The 23,334-nt window shown below is 39.8% G+C and overlaps 1 protein-coding gene across 14 annotated transcripts in view; it reads right to left on the reverse strand.

The window, feature by feature from the left end:
• The window catches only part of BRSK2 (BR serine/threonine kinase 2), a 325,812-nt gene that overhangs the window by 59,049 nt on the left and 243,429 nt on the right, over positions 1 to 23,334 (reverse strand). For all 14 annotated transcript variants that reach the window (XM_061463119.1, XM_061463126.1, XM_061463122.1 and 11 more), the window contains 4 exons: positions 16,088 to 16,121; positions 15,132 to 15,200; positions 12,085 to 12,231; positions 4,539 to 4,570 (listed from right to left, as the gene is read on the reverse strand). In XM_061463119.1, the coding sequence (XP_061319103.1) occupies positions 4,539 to 4,570; positions 12,085 to 12,231; positions 15,132 to 15,200; positions 16,088 to 16,121 (282 nt within the window). The remainder of the gene's footprint in view (positions 1 to 4,538; positions 4,571 to 12,084; positions 12,232 to 15,131; positions 15,201 to 16,087; positions 16,122 to 23,334) is intronic.

The following is a 23,334-nucleotide window of genomic DNA, read 5'->3' on the forward strand; positions in this document are numbered from 1 at the left end:
TTTGGTTGGAGAAACTGTCTACCCTGAGTCTTTGCGATTTCTCAATGGATGCTTTGTGTGATATTGAGGTTTTCATACTCTCTGGGTAAGGTCCTCCCTTTCGATGTTGAGGATTTCCTACTCTGTGGGTAAGCTTCTCCCTTTTCTTTCTGTGATAAAAATGTGTGACTGTTGGGTCCAAGATCCCAGGATGGGCAACAGGAATCTAGAATATTTAAATTGCACCAGCTGGAAGTATTTGCTGTTTATAGGGATGTGTGTGGGCAAGAGATTCTTCCTTTAGATGCTAACAGAAATATGGTTAAAACTTGTGAACTTACTTGTACAGCTTAAAATGTTCTGGGCTCAGATGTGAACTATCCAAGCACCTACATAGAAAAAGGAGCTCCAAATAAAATGCCCCTAAGTTTTTATTGGGTAGGTTAGAAAGAAACCCTGGTAGGATCATACACGAGCTTGAGGTCTCAGCTAGTTCACCAAAATTAGAGTCAATGCAGATTATCTCCTCTGAGGTAAAAAGGTAGAAGTCATTGCAGCAAGGGCTCTGATGCTAGCACAGAGCAGTTACATGCCATCACAGGAGACTGCTAGATGCTACTTGCAATTTATTTTTAAACAAGTTGAAATGGACCTGTGAGGCATCTGCTCTGTTAAGCATGTTTGTGGGACATCACTTGCAGACTCTTCAGGAATTTTCATTTTATCTTCTCTTGAAGCAGTGAAAATGTGCTCATCCCCTTCTGGATACATGTCATGGAGTCACTCTGGTGTGCATTACATGGGTCATGACAATATGGGTCAGATCCCACTTCTCTTACACTGAGCACTCACACATCCTGCTCATTTTTACTCAGTTTAGGATGCTGGAAGCAGAATATACAGGACAGAGAAAGAATCTCCACCTTGACATTCGTTCTTGTGTTTCAAACCACTAAAATGGAGCTTCTGATACCCTCCTGGAGTCTCACAGAAGCATCTGTGTCTTCTGCAATGACAGCATTGTCCTGAATTAAACGGCTAGATTAAGAAATTCTTGTTCAACTAAAGAAACATCTTATTCCTTGAGTGCCCTGTTGTTAAGAGGTAGCTGTTCCTACCTCTTAGCATCAGGATCTATCTCTCTGGAGGTAATAAGCAATGATTAGATCATAACCTTGTTCTATTAAAGCCAATGATGACCTTGTCATTAAGATAAATTCTTGCAGGATAGACTTTTGAACAGCAGCTGAGTGTTTTTGGTTTTTAATCATCTGCAGTTCACTTCTAAAAAGTATTGACTTAATTAATCACTCATTATGTTACAAGCAGATGTCCTTAAGATAATTGAAAGAGATTAAAAAGAACTATTGTTTTTGGAAATATTCAGAAAATCTGGCTTTCCTACTAGAAGACCACATCTATAGCAGAATATCACCTGCAAACTTCTTTTGTATCAGTCAGCATGGGAGCCATTTCTAGAGAGCACAGCTTGCCATCTTCTGTGCACTGAGAAGTAGCTTTTCCTTACACCCTGCACCTGGTCAGCTTCAGACATAGTCAGGAATTTTCACACCTCCTCATCAGGTACAAGTGAAATCTGCAAAGTGCCTTGTCATTTGGCAACTCAATTCAGTGCTTCAGGAAGTGAAAACCACCAGGTCTGGGCTGTGATTGGCATGACTGTATTGCCTGTTCCATTCCCAGTCTAGCAGAAAGTGACAAATTTGTTGCATTTGTTGCCCACATAGACATCAACCAGTGTCACACGATGAATACTGCAAATCACGTATATTTTTTTAAAGGCCTGCATGAATGTAATTGCTGCTTTAAAACCCACCCTCTTTTGTGAGGATCGGTGCATACAATGGCTGTGATTCCAGACCAGAGCAGACTTTTTCAGTCTCTCCAGGAAATCTGCTGGTGAATCAAACCAAGATGCACATTTGCATCAGTGCAAAGCAAAGCAGAACTGGTACAGTTATGGGTTTTTTTTCCTGATTTTAGTAAATTTGGTACTTTCACAATTAGGGCAATAACTCAGTGTTACAGCAGTATGTATTTAACATAATAGCTAATTTTGCCCTCTTGCTTTATTAAAAAAGTTAGAATAGCTGCTGTTTATTTGCTGATTTATGATAACCTATGCTTGAGTTAAAAAAGAACTATTTCAATTAAACAGTCTTAAAAACCCTCACTGAATTAATTTGGGTGGAAGAGCAAGAAGAACTGGAGGTTGGTGATGAAAGGTTTCTCTCTGGTTTCTTTTCCTTTTTTTAGGCTTGTGAATCATGATTTCAACTTTCAAGACCTGTTCCTCTGTCTGCCTAGTCTCAAATATAATCTTTTCCTGGGCTTTACAATAGCCTTAATATTTATCTGAAAAATTAAGTGAAATCACTTATATGTTCTGAGTACAACTTTCAGGTCAGTAACCTATATATGATGAAGAATGGAGATTACATAGCATAGTGGTGTTACATGTAATAAAGAAAAAATGAAACATGTGAGCAAACAGCCTCATAGTAAAACACTTATAACCCCTCCTTCTCAGTCAGCATCACTATTTCCAAGCAAAATTAATGCAGAGAGGCTGTGAAACATTACCAGATGAAAGTAGTTGAGTTTTGGAGGTGGCAGGGTTATTCACAGACTAAATTTAGCCCAAACAGATTAACCTCCTTAGGTCAATCCAAGACCAGTACAGAGAAAATGACAGAGAAAGTCATTAAAAAAGCTGTTTTGAACAGAAATTTTGTTTTAGGCAAACTGAGTATACTTCTGGGAGAGCCTTCCTCTCTATGTACTGACTACACTGGGAATTTAGGGGAGAGCTGCTTTTGCAAAACTCAGTTTCTGAAAAAAGCTCCAGATGCTATTACCATTGGGGTAGAAAACCGTTTACTGTGTCAATCATCAGAAAATCTGACCTTCATTGAGAAGTACATTAAAATGTTCAAACACTTACGTCTGCAAAGAAAAGAAATCTTCAAATTCTAAATCTCGAATAAAGTCATGAAATAACACATGCCTAATTGTGCATGTGAGCCTGGGACAGCAGTCTTCTGACAGGTGAAAACTTCCATGCAAAAATCTTGAGGAGGGTTAGAATAATAATGTAAGTGCTCAATGACATTTCATTTTATTTCCTGTTCCAGTTCTTATCAAAGCCCAGAGAAAGTCAACTCCATGAAGAAACAGAGGTGATCAACTGTTCAGATTGATGTAAACAGCATTTACTTCTGCAATTGCTAATAAGACATAACAGGAGGGGGATTTCAGAGATTACAATTAGAGATTTCCCCCCCTCCATTTCTCCTTCATTTTTCCATGAGAGTTTAAAAAAAAATTGATACTGCAGCAAACAACACTCCAGTCCTCCTTTGTTTTAAAAAGGTGGCATGCCTGGTAACTGTAGGGAGCATGAAAAAGCCACGGGCCGAGTGCTGCCACCATTTCAGGTGAACTAAGAAAAAAACATGTTATTCAACAAACTGTTGAATGCCCTCAGGTCCTGTCGAAGTCAGGTAAATCCAGAAGTGAACACTGCCCATAAGACAGAGAAAACAAAAGAAATCAAAACCAAAGGTGTTTGGGTTTGTTTTTGTTTTTCAGTTGGTGACAGGCTTAAATGCTTGTTCGTATCATCCTCAAGTATTTCACAAGAGCCTAATCCTACCTTAGGAAGGTAGGACTTTTCTTATCACCCACCTGGGGAACCTATAACTATGCTGACCCTGAGAAACATGTATCAAAGCATCATCTACTTGTTTAATATGTGAAGTATTCTCCCTAGTTTGATTAAGTTATCAGCACATAAAAAAATGTTATTTACTTAGGTTCCTTGAAATACCATTAAAGCTACACAAAGTGCAAGGTCATTTTTAAAAGCTATCAATCTTCCTTATACCCAAACCACTAGACAGGCACGTGGTTTTCTCAGAGACCTCCTGTTTCACTGTCAAGACTGCTGCTTTTAATCAAGTAACATAACTACTCTCACATCAACAGGTTACAAGGTCAGAAGCAGCCTCTTAGCTTGCTGCAAAGAAGAAGGAGTAGGGATTAAGACAGAAAAGCTCTTGCTCACAGGTGCGTACATACAAATATCATACTTTTTGTTTCTACTTCAGAGAAAAGACACGAAGAAACAAATGAAAGCTTTCTTGTCAAGAAGGTATTACAAGGGATTGTCTGCAGTACTTGGATAGCAACCTAAATATGGCTGGCAGTTGGGGGGGGGGGGTTTGCTGATGACTTGTGGGTATCTTTTGAATACAGCAGGTTGCTGGACTGAAGATCTTATTTCAAACAATTGTTAGCCACTGTATAAAAAGTTCCTGGCTTGATATAGATACACATGACATTCTGTGAGTAGCAAAGGGTAAAAAAAAAAAATAGCAAAAGATTAGATGCCTTTCTGTCCTCTGCCCCCTTCTTCACCTGTGTGAAAGCTGCTTTCAAACTCCAGTTCCTTTCCTCAGAGATCACTAGAATATCAGCTCCCATAACAGAACCAGTAATGAATGCATGCAAAAGTGAATTTAAAAAGTGTTACTTACATATACCATATGTGTTTCTGAATATGTTCTAGCTGTAAAGTAAAAGAAAACAAGGAATTAGTGCCATGAAACAGAAAAAACAAATCCACAAGACATTCTTGTTCAAGGCTTATTCAATTAAGTCTAACATTCCATAGGTGGATCTGTGCAAAGAACAGAAATTTATGCTGCAAGAAAAAGCATGCTTATCCTCATCCAACCCAGTGGAAATGAGGTTACAATTCTGGACGTAAGGAATCAGACAGGAGCAAATCTCAGCAAAATGCTTATGTACAAAGCTTCACAGGAAAGTGTCTTGGCAATTCTTCCAAAGTAAGTTTGCTTTAGAACTTTGGTAAGTTCTTCCCTTCCTAAGCCCTTCCTTCTATAACCTAACTGAAGCCAGCAAACTGCTCCTTTCTGTATGTGCATAATGGCTGAATCCTTACACCTGAAGTTCATTTCTAGTTTTGTTCTGGAAAAAGAGAGTGAGAGAAGGAAATAGAAATGGGCTCAAGCAAAAATGTCAATAAACAAAATAAATTGTGCATGTGTGATATGACCTTCTGCCAGCACCCATTCTTGATAAGCTTCATGTTTATCATTCAAATCTAAAGACAAAGTAGAATAAGTTGCTATGTAATGAAGGACTGATCAAAGCTGAACAGCAGCCTTGTTCACCTATGGAAAGCAGACCTCAGAAAATGTTACAAGATGACCATGTTTTCCACAAGCACCGGGAAAATAAAGTTACATTGTTTTTCCATGAGAAACTCTTCACAGTAGAGAGAACAAACTATTCATATGACAATCTTACAGCAGAACCTTCCTAACTTGGGTTTTCAGCATCATTACAGTAGAAAAGAACTTTTCATAGATGATGAGGGCCTTTTCATTATGTGGACAACATTTCTCATGTTCTTCGTTATGAAGAACCTTTGTATGTGCAGAACAATATGCACACTCACTGCACACAGGTTTGTGTTGTGCAGCATGCAGGGAAAAGAAAGGGGAGAACTGGAAGGAAACTCCAGTGCTAATAGCTATGAGATGAAATCACAGACCCATTAAACTGGTGAGGAAGAACAGAGACAGCTGTCCTGCTCTTCCTACTTTCCAATTCTATTCCAGATTACTGAGAATCAGAGAGGGGGGAAAAGAAAAAAAAAAAAAGACCAAGAAAAAAAAAGGAGGAACAGACAAACAACAAAACCTCAGAGATAGAAAGTAGGTATTTGCCACAGAGAAAAAGGAATCAGAGACCTCTGTGCTATGGAACAATAGCTTCACGTCTGGGAAACCAGGGAGATCCGAGGTCAGCTCTATATGAGATCATTTTTTAAGTGAGACAAGGCTTTTTCTGAAAACAACAAAACAACAGAATGCAGCTTAGGAAAGCATGAAAAGAGACTGGAGGGATCACTATGAGAGACAAACAGCCTCCTTTAGAACCAGGAAAGAACATATCAACACTGCAATCAGAGGTGGAGTTGGTACTTGCATATCTAGCTGTCTTCTAGCCAGCTGAGGTGCTGGGATCACCCCCAGAATGCACATCCATGGGCCCAGGCAGACTTGCACTGCTTCCAGCTGTGGCCTCAGCTCTGCCACAATAATTCCCCCTCATCACAATTCCCCGTGCATTAGGTACTCCTTTCATCTCTGCTGATTCAGAGAAAACTCCAGGAACAAACTTGCCAACAAAGTTTTCAAGCTGACAAGCAGGTATTCTTTATTGCGGCGCCAGGCGACATGGGGGATAGCTCCTCCTAATGTGTGTCTATTAAGAGAAAGGTTGAGTATTCCCAACACACTGCCATTTCCCTTGACCATCTTAACCCGAGATAAAATACACATTATGGGTGTTCCCCTAACAAGCCTGGAGACACTGTCCTCTGCCTTTTGGTTTTTCTGCAAGCTGAGGTACAAATGGAACATGAGAAGAGCATATTTTATGCAGTTTCCATGGGACAGGATTTTAGCATGGTTACTTATCAGGTCCATAGTACTGTAAGGATGTTCTAAGAAGTGTACTGTACCTCCTCTGCTTGGTAAAACCACCCTAAGAGATGCATATCTACTCGTTGTTTCTTATATACCACATGGAGGGTTAGTGACATTAATGATTTCAGACAAGATGCAGATGATACAGCTAAGCTATGTCCAAGCCTCTTTCATGCTTGTTTCTCCTGCTGCATTTTCTGTCTCCATGGGTCACATTGTTCTTTTGTGCCTGTGATATCCAGAAATGCCATGGTGAAGCAGACAACAGCACTTCATTTTCTGAGTCCAGAGAGGGGGAAGAAAGGAGGGTCACCAGTTCATGTCTTAAGTCACAGAACCTCTGGGCTTCTTCAGCGGAGATGTCAAAGAGAAACCCTTTCTGCCCACCCCTGCTGATCAACCTCCTTCAAGGTATTGAACCCACAGCATTTTTCTGAAAGAGAAGCCCCATAGCACCTTGATATACATTTGAAGGTGTATGAGAGCTCTCATGGCTGCTGTTTATCTACACATCTGCCATTCAATTCACATCAAAACCACTGCTGGGAAGTACACTGGGATATCCCAGATATGAAAAGTATTCTATGAAACCAATTTCTATGCTGATTCAAACGTAATTGCATTGAAATGTTATTACAAGTGTGCTTGCTGCTGCCAACATCTTCACTGCTTTTTTAAAGGTAATTAATTAGTGCTTTGTTGCTTTTCGTCTGCATTAAAGTGACAGGAGGGTTATGGGAGGGCGACTGGTTTTGACAAGGAGAAGTCTGTATGCTTTTTACTATGCAATGCAGGGGAGGGAGATACACAGTGGGAGCTAATCTTACTCCTCCTGCCTTCATTTAAACACAATGTTTAAATGCATTTAAGTGACAAAGGCATTTAACATCCCTTCCCAGAGGGTTCTTCTTGCTGTTTGCATATGAGTGCCAAATTTAATGCCATTTTGTGGAAGCTGTAAAAATACTGCCTCCTAATATCTTCTAGTCATTGCAGGCAACTGTCTCATGACGCTGTCTCTAAAACAAAAAAACATGCTCAGATCCTTTGCATGTGCACAGTCACAGGAGAGACTTCTGAAAGCTAAAATGCTGTCATGGAAGGAGAGGGGGAATTCCTGTATCATGGTTTTATGTAAAAATATTTCCAGTATATATTAAACTTGTGTACTGAAGTAGCATTTAGGAACCCCACTCGCAGATGAGAGACCCATTGTGATACAGAGCTGTACAAGCTCATCTGAAAAAGAGGTCTCCTCCCCCAAGTAGCTTACGTCTGAATTTTAAGGCAGGGAACAACAGATGGAGACAGACAGGCAGATGGAAAACAAGACAGCGCTGTCTACATCCTCGGCACTGATCTCAGCAGAGCGGTTGCCAAACTAAAAAGTTCTGACCTGAAGAAAAACTTTCTCAAAGTCTGTGGATATGGATGAGGGCTCCTGGGCTTGAACTCATGTCAAGTTTCAAATTTCCCTGTCCAGAAGGGGAACAGTCTCAACCCCATCTGTGCACTAAATCAACCCACACCTCTGATGAATCTTCTTCATTCAGAAGATCCTCTAGTCTGAGCCTGAAACCTACTGTAATGTCAAGATAGAGGCTCTTCTTGACCAAAGGGTTCATGCTGGCAGTGCAAACAGCACTGGCAAAACCATTATCTGTGTCAGCAGTAGCAGCAGTAATACAGGAGCCTCATGGGGCCTTGACAAGGGCAGGTATCACTGTGCTACGTGCACAGTGCATGAATAGGTCCTTGGCAGCCAAAAGCTTACAGCCTAAATACATCAACTGGACAATTACCTCCACCCTACCAGTGGTGCAGTGAGATAATTTAAATGATGTGATAGGTGCCTTACCATATGACCTTCTGGAAAAAATTAAAAAGGAGTCAGATGAGGTTTCCCTCATTTTTTAGATGCTGTGGCCCACCATTAGCATACCCTAGACCCCCCAAAAAAAATAATCAAACAGGGAGCACAGAAGAGATTCTGAAAATGTGTGTAATTTAAATTGGATAATATTCAGAGACAGGTATTTCAGACTATGTGGAAGACAAGTCAATCTACTCTGGAATAAAATGTCAACACTGGAACAATAATAGCTTTATCAGAATAGCTTATTCTGCAGTATCTGCTCTGATCCACCTTGCTCTCAGACAAAGTTTCGATACCGCTCATCCATCTTTAAAAGGAACGTGGACCAAAAGCTCATTACTCTCCTGCCTTCGTATTTCTGTAGAAGAAAATATTGTCTGAGAACACAAATGGATTCCACTACAGGAGCTGTAATTCTCTGCTGTAGAGATGCTGAATCACTTGAAACCTCCAAGGAAAAAAACATTCACTTTCTGAAGAGCACATAACTAAAAGAAACCTTATCCGGCAGTACTGCAGGTACCAAGAGGACTCATTCTCTTCCATAAACCTTCTCAAACTTAAAACTAGTTAATTTTTCCCTCCTGACATTACTACTAGAAACCTGTTGCAGAACTCCACTAATATAGCTAATATGCTTTTTCTAATTTCTAGCCTAATTCCATGTAAGGCCATTTGACATACATTTGTTTCTGAGCCAGTATCTTCCTTTAGTTTAAATAATCCTTCCCTTCTCAGTTATTACCTCTAATAAATATGCAGACAGACACTACAACCTTTCTTGACATCATATGTTTAGATTAAGTGGAGCTCTTTTAGGCTGTGCTATTCAGACAGGCTGTCTCAAATGCTGACCACCTCAGTACTTATCCTTTGTTTGATTTCATCTTTCCTGAATAGGGGTGGTCAGAAATATCATGGCCAGCAGCTAGGATCAACCTGTGCAGTCTACTGAAAGAAAGACATGGATTCTTTCATTTTAAAGCATGTGTAGTAAAACAGGCTTAGTAAACAAGAGCGGTCAAGGACATCCGACTAACCATACCCGAGGCTACGTAATATATGGTGAGAGTGAACAATATTCCACTAAGACATAAAGTCTTCTTTCCATAAATGAATCATATACAAAGAAAGGTAAGACCTATTTCTCAAGGCAGGAAAGGGCCAGCAACAGTAATGCTGAATATCCTTTTCTCCATTAAGCCTCCCAAGCTCAAACACTGAAGCCGAATGATGACAGTTAAATGAGAATGCTAGTTCTGTTTTTGTTGATCATTTTAACAGATGGACTGGGGAAGGTGTGGGTGTGCTGTGAAATGGCAATTACAGCAGGGAGGGAAATGCAGTTGGGTGAAAAGGAAAAGAGATACAAATAATAATAATAATAATAATAATAAAGGAACAAAGCAGAGAAGGGAAGAATGAAAGAAAAAAATTCTAGTGACCTTATATTTCATTGTATTTTTGTGCTCAGTTCAAAGGCGAGATATTGAGCAAATGATCAGTAGTATTAACAGCTACATCTGTACGTATTGTACCCAAGCCACAATTTCGCTCACATCTTTATAAAAATATCAAATTGATTCAAGTGAGATATTTTCTAGGAATAGAGGCTTCCATATAAACCCATATTTATACCCTTTTTCTTAGGACACAGCTAAAATAGAATTCAGATCTCTCCTCAAAATGAACTAAGTATTCCTAGCTCCTGTGCAGTAAACAAAGAGCTCCCTTCTGCCTAGCAATCTCAGCAAACAGCACACTAACAGCATAAAAGTGTGATGGCAGTAGGGACAGCAAACTGAGAACCTAAAATAATAAAAATAAGATTGCAGCTAATAACAAAGCCCTACCCATTTTTCCTCCCAGCTCTCAGCTCTTGAATATGTATGATTTGAAATTCTTATTCACAATTTACTGGTTAATGCTTTTCAATAACTATCAGACCTGTTTTTTTTTTTGCCTCCCTAAGGAAATAACAGATTAATTTTGATAAAGAAAAGGGGGGGTGGGGTGTGTGTGCGTGTGTCACTCTGGGACCCGGATTTACCTTAACTGTTTTCTCTCTTAATCATGTACATTCTCTGCTGTATTGCACAATTCAAAATGCTTAGGGACTATGCTCTGTGTAAAAACTCAGAACAGTCTGAAGAAGATCTAACATCTGATGATCTGCTCCCTGGCATACTCAAACCATCTCAGTGATCTCTGTGAGGAAAAAAACCCAACAAAACCATCAGAAAAAATGTTTACATTATAGAAAGGAAACTAACCTAGAAAGGGACTCTGTGACTTTTCAGCTGCCTCGCATGTCTGGGTATAGCTCTAACCTTTGCAGTGTTCATTCCATGAAAATACTTCGAAAAATATTCTTTCTTTCAAAATCAGTTTTAAAAAAACACTCTTAAAGTGCTTAGTATTTCTTTTCCTCAATCACTGCTACTTTATGTACAGCAAACATGATGACTACTGGGTTTGCAAAAGCAGGGATATAAGTAAGAGCATGAAGAACTTTTCACCTACGTCACCAAACAGAGCACGTATTTCTTTCATTTCATAATGAATGAAAGAAAAACCCAGCTGCAGCTGTCAGGTAATGCTGTAAAGTTGTAGAGGGAGTTTCAGCTGCAGACAGATGTCTGCATCCCATCACAGCTGGCACAGACTGATGCTGTTGTTAGCAATCTCAGTAGAGAGGACAACCAGTGATCTGAGAGTTTATTTATAAATATTTTAGCAGACTAAAGAACCAGGAGGAGTTTTAAATTTACATTTCTTTATACATACACCCACTCAGAATCTGTATAAAATCATCACCACAGCCTGACAATAGGATTTACAAGGGCAATGTACCCATAAAGGCAGACGCCTCCACTGACAAGCAGGCAATCTTGCTTTCCAAAATGATTTTAATTGCTAATTTTTTTTTTTAATTCCCCCAAACATTAAACCCAGGGTTAATGAAGGATACAACTACTATACAGTGCTCACCCTTGCAAGGTCTCTATTGCAGTGATGGCATGTATCCTATCTGAAAAGAGTCAGTGCCGAGTACCAGGAACTCAACACTGTGGACCTAATTGTGCTCAGGACCACAGGGCACAAGATGAAAGAGCAGACAGGAAGACACTTGCTCTGAAGTCTGCTAGAGGATAATGCAGAGCAAATACAGGATACAATACAATGCAGGGTGCATGGCATGAAGCGAGAAGCCATCACTTTTGTCAGAAGTGTAAGAAAGGCATACTTCATATAATAACAAAGCTTCAAATAACTGTCCTAAGTAACAATTTTGACTTTCAAACAGTTATATCATGTGCCTGACAAACTGCTGTACCAGGCAGGAGAGCCAGACAACTCAGGTGGACTCCAAAATGTGCTAATGGGTCAGTAGCACTGTGATGAAGTTATGAGGGATTTCCTCTAAATGACGGAGATTTATGGGAGAGAAGAGACACAAGAGTTTCTGGAGAGAAGAGACACAAAGGTAGTCTCCCCTCACAGTTCAAAAGAGAAGGTAATTAACTTCTTCCCAAAGACTTCACCAACTCCACTCATTCTTTGCTCCGGAGGAAACATGTAAGAGCAGCAGTAAATCAATGAGTTACCTTAGTTATTCAACCACAACTGCAACAAGGTGAACAAATGAAGCCTTGCTCACATGACTCACAGCAAATGCCTTCTTACCGTGAGACGTTTCGAGGCATCCACTTCAATCATCCCCCGCAAAAGGTTCTGACAATCTGGGGGGATAAAATGTGGCATGTGGAACACTCCACGTTTCACCTTCTCCAACAGTTGCCGCAAGTTGTCATCGTCGAAAGGCAGGGCACCCTGCAGGGATGTGACAGTGTGGATGGTGGAGATCAGCAAAAGGGAATTGGAAAGGGCAAAAGGAGAAAAGCCAGGATAAACATGGTGAGAGAATAGAAAAGAAGAAGTCAGCTCATAGTGAATTATTATATACATGAAAAAAAAACTTTTTATCCACTGAAAATAAATTATTTCTTAGTGCTGCAGTATTTTCTCCAACATAGGAAACAAAACTGAGGACACAGCTTTTTTATTGGACCTTTAATTAGAAAATGACCACTAGTATAAAATACAATACAAAATATGAAATTGTCTTTCCAGGCAAATTCACCAAAGATGCATGAATTCACTTAAATTCAGCTCAAGCTTTTGATCTGCTGGTATTCCTCCTGGGCATACTTTCACAGCAGCAATGTTTATCGTCTCCTTATTTTTAACCTTCCTAAGACACATTTGTTACACACATTGAAAAGGAGGTGAACAGCATTTGAGAGACTTTCAGTAAAGAACACTCTTTCTGATGAGGCAGTGAAATGACACAGCTGAAAAAAATCCTAACCAACATTAGCCTTTGGAAGCAGCAGACGTTCTACCTGTTTAATATACCTCATCTAGTTCCCATGCTGTGGTCAGGTCATCAGTTCCTATTGCTTCCCTACTGTACCTCACTTACATGAATGGCTTGAGGTTTTTTTAGCTGAAACTACATTTTGAATAGATCATCAGCTTGCCACAAAAAGCAGCAAAAGACCTATCCTTGCTGCACGGATAAAAAGGAAAAAAAGAAGTTGAAATCTTTAGGATAACTCCACCAACTGAAGCTCATACCCTTTTATAGCAAGTCTGCACCTTCCTAGATATTCTCACTTCCTTTTTCACTGCCTAGTTCTAGGAGGTGCCAAGCTTCCTTGATTTCCAGGATGGATTGTGGGAAGCTGCAAGCTGTCAGCTGCTGTGATTATGAAGCTCTAAGTTGTCAGTTCTGGCACTGCTCTTACTACAGTGAGTAGTGCATCTGTATAAGCAATTCTGTGTCTATGGGTTACAGAGACAACAGCTCCATAGAACCCTCAGAAAGCCCACCTGATGGCAACTGCAACTGGGCACTATTTACTGTTGTTTGTTCATTCAAGCATTCCTGAAGAGAGCCGCTCTGTCTTCTGTAACCAACCTCCTGCTACCTACATTTTTTCTAACTATTCCGGACTTCAAGGAGAATCAATTCTCATAGTTCAGTACTTTGGCTAACGCAACTTAAGCCATGATGAAGTCAGTAAGGATGCTTTGTGTCATTTCCTGAAGGTAACAACTACACGTCTTTTATTACTACTACGTGCTATTATAGCATGAGACTTTTTGTAGGGTTTGTCCTGACATAATTAACTGGAGAGCTCTGCACTCTCCATCAATAATAGCCTTATTTCAATCATTTTGCAGGCTTATGTGTATATGTAGGAACAGATGAAGTTGCAGCAACAGATACCAAATCTTGATAGAGAATCCCCCTGAAAATGAAAAGCCTGCTCATACAAATCCCACCCATCTTGACATGTTCTCTCTTCTATTCTTACAAATTCAAGAAGTTATGTTAAGAGCTCATTACACAGTTCTGTTCTATCAGCCAAGAAAACAGCTGCCCAGGAGCAATAGATGACCAGGTGCAATCTAGTAAGATAAAATTCTTCCCTCAGAACATCAAGATAAAAAATCCAAAACTTCAAAAATATCAGTGAATTGTAATGAAGAAAAAGAAAAAAATGGTAAGCTCGGTTAAGGTGAATTAACGCATTATATTGATATTTCCTCAAGGTATTTTGACTTGGGCCATTAAAAAAATATCAGCATATTTTTTGGAGGGGAAAAAAAAAAAAGCCTTTAAAATTTCCAAGTACTTTGAACAAAATTAATGTGGAGAATTTAACTCTGTGCATTGTAAAAGTATTTTCATCAAAATAAAACATTAAAGTGAAGTAATTAGGTCCAAATTTGACTCCAGGCTTGTATTTTTCTAATTGTAGATGAGCATATTGAATTACTATAGACATAAAGAACTTAACATGCACATAAAACCTGTTCTCATACACAGTATTCAATCTGCACATGGTATATGCTTATAGGAACATAAAAGTATATTTTCCTACATTATACTATGGAAATTGATAACAAATGCCAAGCCTATCTGCCTTCAGCTGGACATCCAGTTGTTGCATTGTTTAGGAGAATTACTTTACCACTTCAAATCAGAATAAATTCCACAGAGAATTGAAACTTTGATCAAAAGAAGGGTAAGTTACAAGACAACACATTTTGAATACTAAAGAAAGTATTACTGAGCCAGATGGAAACTAATTTAAACTTTGTACTACTGGCTCAGTTTTATATTTCCAAGTGTACTAAATTAAAATGTAGTTCAGTACTTGTGTGAAACAAAATGGTTGCACTCAAATCTTGTCTTGATAAAACACTGCAGTTAATGTAAGCGTATACCTACTGAAACACATCTACAGCAGAAAAAAAACAAACACTTCCCAAACCCAGCCACATTTTCATCTTGTGAAGTACAACTTATTTGACACTCTCTGCATCCTGGAGTTGTAACTGTGCACATCCTTTCCAGTCAAAATATGTGCTGTGATATCACAAGACAGCAGAGAGCATTTATGGAGGTAAGGTTTTGATGCTTGTCTATGCTCCCCTGTGCAGGGCAGCAGCATTTCAAAGAAGCAGTGAAATATTCCTCATGCTTTTCCTCTGGGACTGATACAGAAATAAGAGGAAAGGATGCAACTGGGAGATACAAATATAGGCGAACTAAAAAAAAAACCATCTGTACATGATGTCAATAGAATCACCATTAAATACAGCAGCATTTTCAGATTTTTCTTTTCTTGTTAAAGTATGGTGCAAGGAAGATGACTCACCACTAGCAACGCAAATAAAATGACTCCACAGCTCCAGACGTCTGCTTTCCTTCCGTCATATTTTTCTCCCTGTGCAGCAATGACACAGAGGCTCAAAAGACTGCTCGCTAGTAAAAGAATTAATTATCCTTGAAGAACAAAAGAAGGGAGAATGGGAAACCCCACATTTCAGTTCTGCCACCTGCTTCCCAAGGTGGCCTTCCCAGCTAGGAAGCCATGCCACAGCCCATTAATTGAATTTTTTATGAACATGAGTTTACAGTCTTATCTGGGATCTGCGAGAACAGGCTCGGAAGTGGGGAGCAGGGCAGGAACAGTTGACAGCTCACAAATTATTAGACCTGGCACTTAAGCAGTGTCAGAGGTCTATTAAGGACTTTAAGAAGGTGTTTTTCTCTTCCCTGGTTCTTCAGGGAGCTTGTCACCAGTCACATTATTTGTGAACTCAAGGGTAATGTCTGGACAGTCTCTTCTGTACACTTCCTGCTTGGCTTTACATTAAAGATATGTTTTAAAAGAGGGGAATCTTGGTCACTGAAATCTTGGATACTTATTTTCAGAGGACAAAGGGAGAGTAGAGGGAAAGGATACTTCATATCATCTAATGGAAACCAAAATTACGGACAGCCAACCCCAATTCTTCTACTGAAATGACAGCTAGATCAGAGACTACATCCCCGGGTGGAAAGATGAAGTTAAAAGAGGCTACTGTATTTCTGCTTCATCACATGGTACAAAGGGTATTGTGAGAATAATACATGATCATTTCCCTCATACAGCCTATGTAGCTTGACTCAGGTCTGAGCCAAACAAATAAAACTGTAGTTACATTCTTTGTTTCTTTTCCAGTGCTGTCTGCCTTGGACACACTTCCTGCACAGAGGGTCTATCTGCATACTTGCGATGAGTGGTACTTTAAAAAATGCATTTATACACACTAATGTTAACCAACTTACCCGGATGACTTCAGGGCAAGCATAATGTGGTGATCTGAAACACAAAAGACAGTCAAATGAGCATGTTACAGCCTGGTATTTATGGATTACGTGCATTTCCATTTTGTTTAGCAGAATCATGATTGGCTTGCTTATACAGAAAGCAAGTGTTCAAAACCAGCACTTTTTTCCTTACCTCAATGAGAACGCATATCTAAAAAACTCAGTAAATGGTCAAGAAATATCGAAACTCAAAATTCTATGTCCCCACTATGAATTTCTTAAAAGCAAGGAAGGAAGAGAACACCAGGCGTATTCTGTGCCTATACGGAATTCTAGCCCTCAAATCCCACCCTTTAAGTTTGCCTTGCACCTAAGTAGAAGGAAGGCCCATGCTGGATAGTCTCTTATAAGAAAAGAGAATAATATCTTCAGACCAACATATACATCCCAATATGTCTTGGACCTCTTCTGTTAAGATTGCTCTCAATTACTCCAACAGATATAAAACCTGCCAATACATGATTTCCGCATGCTTTTTTTTATCCTTTAAAAAACTAAAAAGGATGGACAGTAGTGCTACTACCCAGCGAGTTAATATATTCTTTTCGCATCCTTCTACCCATATATCTCTGGTTTGATTCCTGGCTGAGAATTGTTAATTACTTCAGCTTGCCAAGTAATCATTTTAATTCTTAAAGATTATAGCCATGGCTATTTATTTTATAGCCTTCATTAAAGTAACTTGACAAGTAAAAGGGATGCAAACTGTCTGAGACCTGTGTGCAAATTATGCTATTGTTTATACTGACACCTCCCAGCAGTCCCTGAGCCTGCCTTCATTTGTGCATTTGTTTCTTGTGACAAACGCGATCATGGCTGGGCAATACCTGTCTCACAAAGTAATGAGCAAAACAGAAGCACAGTGAGGTTAGCTTTGTGCTAGGATGCTACATTATGCCCATTGAGACAGCCTGTTAATTGGATTTCTATGCACACTACACTTATATTACGGCAAAATATCATCCCATGGGCATGGAACGCCCTGATTTGGTATCGCAGCTTTTGGCAGACAACGATAATAAACTCAGGGTACACTTGAGACTGCAGCTACCTTGAAAGCAAAGTGTAAGCGAGGAGAGAGAAATACAGTTGATCTTTCCCAAATTTTAGGAAAGGTGGAATTCAGAAGTCAAAAACAATATTTAATATATAACTACCAGCCTCCACCTCCCTCCTCCCTCTCTGCTGTTTAAGAGGTTATTACAGATACTTCTAACCAGGTCTATCTGCTCAGTAGTGATCCCAAGTGTCTTAACTGAGACTGGATTCTGAAAACCTCAAGTGTTAAAACAGGTAACGAAAACCAGAGCCTTCCTTCAGAGAGCTGGCCAAAGTTGTCTCTTGGGAGACCAAAAAGAATGAATTTGTGCCTAGTAGGTAGGACAGATTCCTTGGACTGTCACTGGCAGCCACATGCACATGGACAAGGCTACTTAGTGTTTTTAAAAGCTGCTGCTGGCCACAGTTTGAAAAAGGTTACCAGAACCTCACCATGAGTTCACTCTTCTGACTAAAACAAGAGCAATGCCACCACAGCTTTCATACCTCACAAAAGCTTGTATGACTGAATTAACTTGGATTTTTATAATGCTTTAACCTTTTAGAGCAAAAGCTTCCACAATATAACAAACAGCGTGATGGCAAAAATACTAAAATAAAACTAAAGCAGTCAGTAATGTTAATAAAGTTGTTGCTTCTTGACGAAGTAGAGTGAGACACTGGATTGCTTAATGTTATGTACGTGTTCCCAACCCTGTAACATATATTGTTCTCTGTAAATCTGCTTCTGTATAGCAATCCAACAGCTACTCTACATCTGTTCTTTTTAATATCCCAAAGCCTTAAATACTAAACAGTCATGTCACTGGACTAATGCATGACTTTACAAGCTTTTAAAAGACAAGTTAAATTATTCTTGTGAGAATGCTTGACTAGTGGTGTTGCCTCTTCATATCATAAAAATGGTGTAGAGTATACAGACCATCCTTAAGCTACACAGAAATCAGAATTAAGGAGTAGCACCAGAATTTGGACTGCAACTCACATCTAGACAAGCAGAATTAACTGTCACTATTGCTAGACTGCTTAGACAGAACACAGAAAGAGGGCAGTATGGGAGCTGTAGGGAAGGTAGTAATTTAACTATAATTTGGAAAAAAATTATTAGCGAAAAGAGCATAGGAATTATATCAGATCAGGGACATTCACTCAGTTGAGTCACCTCAGAATAGAAAGACCAGTTCTAACATGTGCTATATAAGCAAGTCACATGAGTTTTGTTGGAAAACATATCAGGTGGCAACAAAGGAGTGAAGACAGAATCTAGGTAACTGTGACTTAGCATGTCTTAGTTTCTTAGTCTTGCATGCAGTTTAGCTTCAGTTAGGTATGATGTTACCATTGCCTTTCATACAGAAGGTGAGTCACAGAACCAAATAATGTATTAAATGGCTACAGCAGGTGGTGTCTGTGGCTGAGCAAAACCTCTCAAATCCTGCATGGTATCCCATACAGTTCAGGATCCCTTCAGCACAATACTTTTTTGGTGGCCATGTGTCCTGGGTTCAGCAGTAGCAGTCATTTTTTCTCCTTCTTAGTAGCTGGTGCAGTGCTGTGGTTTTGACTTTTGGCCTGGGAACAGTGCTGATAGCACCGATGCTTTTACTTACTGCTCAAATGTTTAGTCTGACCTAGGACTTCTGAGTCTCATGCTCTGACAGGGAGGAGGGGAAGCCGGGAGGAAGCAGAGACAGGACACCTGACCCAAACTAGCCAAAGAGGTATTCCACACCACAGCACGTCATGCCCAGGATGTAAACTAGGAGTTACATGGAAGGGCTGGCTCACTGCTCGGTCAGGCTGCATATCGACAAGTGTTATCGTATTCTCTTCCCTTGTTATTTCCTTTATCATTATTATTATTGGTAGTAGCATCAGTGGTTTGTGTTATACCTTAGTTACTAAACTGTTCTTATCTCAACCTGTGGGAGTTATATTCTTTCGATTCTCCTCCCCGTTCCTCTGGGAGTTGGGGGCGGCGGGGTGGGGGGAAGAAAGAAGGGGGAGTGAGTGAGAGGGCTGCTGTCTGACTTACGGCCTGGGCTTAAACCATGACACCATGCCATCTGTGGTCCACTGGAAGAGTCAGTATCTCAATTTGCAGGGTGCTTCTGAGTATTTATTTGTATATGATGACTCCAATAAAGATTTCAGAACTCTACGAATGTGGCTGCTGAGCAAATCAACTACCTTGACAGCTTCCTGTGCTAATATCCTTGAAAAGAAGAATGTGGATGTTGTGAAGAACCCAAGACAGCTGCATTACTGTTTATGCGTACCACTAGCAAATGCACTTTGAGCATTTACCTTCCTTGGGTCAGCTGGAGTGCAGTGGAATCTGTTAGGTTTCTTACAAGCCACCACTGAAATCCTACTAGTATCTGGGAGAATGGGTGGAGAAAATGCTATAATAAATCCTGTCAACAAGTTGGGTTGATTTGAGCATTCAACAGCTGCCTTGCAATTGCCCAGAAAGCACAAGTTTTTGGCATAGGAATTTGGCATTGGGAATTCTTGCCAGCACTCAGTAGCTGGGTATCTGCAGCATTATCTTGGCTAAAAGTTCTAGGAGGAATCCTCCAGCCAGCCAGAATCCATAGAAAACTCATTTCCATAATACCAATCACAGAGCAACTTCAACTGCTTTAAAGAGAAAACTGAAATTTAACCAAAAATCTATTTATCTTTCTACGGAGTCATGAATATTTTTTTGGCTCTTATCATTAATTATTCCATATATGTGTGTCAAGAATAACACTCCCTGCCTCTTCCCCTAAGCCACCTCCTCATCGTTCAGCTACATTTCTGTACAGCAAAAGCCACAATCTGCCCTTGATAACAAATAAGTATACTGCTCAGCAAGATCAAGAAGCAGTTGCTGCCTGCTGCTGCAAAAAAAAACCACCAATGTTGGCAGTATTTATTTCAAGGGTGATGTGGATTTTCCAAGGCTAGTCTGCCTGAGGCAGGAAGGGCTCTCTGAATGGTCATTCACAGCTATGACTCTAGGACACTGCAGTCTTAAGGATCTCGGGGGACCTGAGCAAAGCATTCATGTAGGATTTCAACCAAAGGAAATAAGCCAGCATGCAATGGTGAAATCCAGGACAACCCTGGACAGGTAAGTTAGGCATTCAGAAAGAAATGTATATACCCTCGCTGCATCTATCTTCAACTTCATCTGAAAAACTGGAAAAGTAGTTTGTTATCTAAGCACATCAACATACAGTGCAGCTACAGTAGATCTGAGATAATCAGAGCCATATCTTCAGTGCAGATGTGATGTGCCTGTGACCTATAGGTCTTACTATGTAGACAAGAGAGTCCTGCACGCACAAATCAACTGCCCAAGTATGGTTTATCTGGGAATATACAGTAACTGCTTTTTGAGAGAAGCAGTTGGTTGATCAAGAAGCACAAGGAAAGCTGTGTGATCCTACTCCACTGTGTGACAAATCACGTGTTACACTGCCACTGGGTTCCCAGGTCCCATCAAAGATGACTGTCCATTCCTATGTCCTCTGGTCCCATGCCTTGAGATCGTACTATCTGGGGAAGAAGAGTGTCATTCTTTAGGCCTCACACCTGGATGCAGAGTTTCTAAAGAGTCTCCTTTCCCCTTTTTTTCTTATGCATTAAGTTACCTTGATACAAGAGGTTGTAAAGGTGCAGTGAAAGTTGTCCCACATCTAGCTGTTTTTGTTGTTGCTCTAATGCTAGAGTTCCTCCTTCTTTACCCTCCCCTTTCTTCCCACTGTCTCCAAGCTGGCTTTCAGAAACAGAAACTATCCAGTAGTGCAAAAGGCTGCCTGTGCTTTCCCCGCATGCTGGATAGCAAAGGGTTGAGATGAAGAGAAACACCAGAGTAGCAAAATAGATAAAGGGAATTCTTCAGGAGAAGGACATATGTTAAAGCATCCTAAGTGGAGAAAGCAACAGCCACAGACCACACACAAAAGAAAGACAGGAAGAGAATGAAGAAATGGTTCCAGTAGCAGTTGGCAGTTAAGGCTGCAGTGAAGACAGTAGCTCTAAGTTACTGTAATTAAAGTAGTAGGTATTACAATAAGGCTGTAATTAAGGTAGTAGTTGTAGTTAAGGCTGAGCACTATTTTGCCATTAAAGCTTCAACTCAGTCATTTAGCTTTGTAGGAGAAAACTCAGCATCTAGCCCTCAGCCATCTTACAGCTGTTTACCCCTTAAGCAACAATTACGTTTTTGGGGAATCTGCAAATCAGTTCATTAATTACTATATCAGCTCAAATTTTAAGACTTGGAACCTTTAAGAGATCTTCATTTAAAATATGAAACAGAATGTCTGTATGAAAAGGACAACAGATTGCAAAGTTAAGTATTCAAAAGTTAAGAATTGCTAAAATAAAGCTCGAAGAGGTTATACTGTACTCTGCAGGTAAGTCAAGGTGGGCTGGTGGATGTGTTGTCATATGCAGTGCCTCTGTTTCACTTGTGGCTGAAGTTAGAAAGTCTGTAGCAATGTGAGAGAAGTTTAGTGTCACAAAGGACAAGATTGCTGTAGAGGCAGTTGACATACTGAAGAATCAAATTCTTTCCCTGCCCCTTCCACAGAATCGTTCTGTGAAAGAAAATAAACAGGTGCCTTAAACTGAGATGTTCACAGGTAATTATGAATTGCAGATTCCCCGGTTTGAAAATCACTGTGCAACATATCCAAACTTTGATGTACAAGCATGTGGAGTTTGATTTACAAGTATTTATAAGAACACGGAGCAGCAGCTGAGGTCAGTAGGCACTCTGCTCTCCAAGTAAAAGACTATTATCAGGCACTGAGTACTCTGAGATACTAGGCCTCAGAGAATCCAACTGCACACTCAAAACTGGTTGATAATTTTGAGCCTCATTTTGCAGAATCATGTGCCCTCAGATAAATGGAGATAACCAGGTCAATGTGGCAAACAGAATATGTAAACATTGTAATTAATATTTGTAAACCTAAGATACTATGATGAAAATTCAACCTGCCATTCATAGCAAGGCTTGAATGCAATAGAGCAGAAATTATGAATGGATCCATAAAATTTATGATGAGGAAAAAATTAAACATCAAATAGCTGTTTATTAAAAAACCCTACACCATCCAAACACCAAATGAGTCAAAGATTTGTTGGAAAAGAGCTGTACAAGCTTGTAATTAATGGCCATATCCTAATGTGCACGGTCTAAGTTAATGTTATGTTGGCAGTCTGAAGAATACCATGTCCTAAATTCTCAGTGCTTGATCTTGCAGAATTAAAGCTTGCTAATATACCTTGGTATGTATTAGAGGTGAAGCTGGTGTTAATGGTTATTAAAAAGGTTGCCTGGTATTTCCCTTTATAATCCTCATTTTAAGTTATGACTTACCATCAAATTTAACAACAATTTTCCTTGCTTTTTGTCTACCTCTGACTGGCTTCATGTTTGTGTGTTGATGCATGTTGTGTATGGGCCAAAACGTTTCCACCAAGTCTAACCTAAATTAATGTTTTTTCTCCATAAAAAAGAAAAACTTCTAGTATCCTCAACCGCAAAGGGAAAACTTCAATTTCACTTGTTTGAAGGCTCTAGATGAATTTACTCAAACTTCCACTAGAAAACTGCAGTTTGCATTTACCTGCAGAAACTATAGAGCATCAGGATCTAAATTCTATCTGGACCAGTAACACTTCACAGAACAGTTTTTCTACCTGAAGCTGATACCATGAGCTGCTGTGACTGGGGTTATCATGACATACCAAACTTTAAACCAAAGTGAGGTCAAAACCAATGGAAATAGATCTAGGACTGACAGGAACTGACTGGGACAACCAGGTGGGGGAAACTAGAGCTGTAACCTAGTGGAAAAGGATCTAGGATTTGGGAGCAAATATGGTGCAGAAATGACTGAGAGAAGTTGGCAAAACTAGAGTGCAAATTGTGGAAGAAGATGGGAATGGAGTGCTGGCAATGGAAGCTCTTGATGAGATGGGGTAAAAAGTACTAATTCTGGCATCTCCAATTTCAAGAGCCTAAATTTGCAACCCTAACAATAACTGGATGCAGGACACTTGCATGTGCTTAAAGCAATATGCACAAGTTTCTTATGAAGGAGAAAAATATGCACAACATCACATCTTGTCATTAAAAT

Source organism: Pezoporus flaviventris, unplaced genomic scaffold (assembly GCF_033815535.1).
Source record: "Pezoporus flaviventris isolate CSIRO_AGI_PZ_B2104156 unplaced genomic scaffold, CSIRO_AGI_Pfla_v1 ptg000036l, whole genome shotgun sequence".
Classification (NCBI taxonomy): Eukaryota; Metazoa; Chordata; class Aves; order Psittaciformes; family Psittacidae; genus Pezoporus; species Pezoporus flaviventris.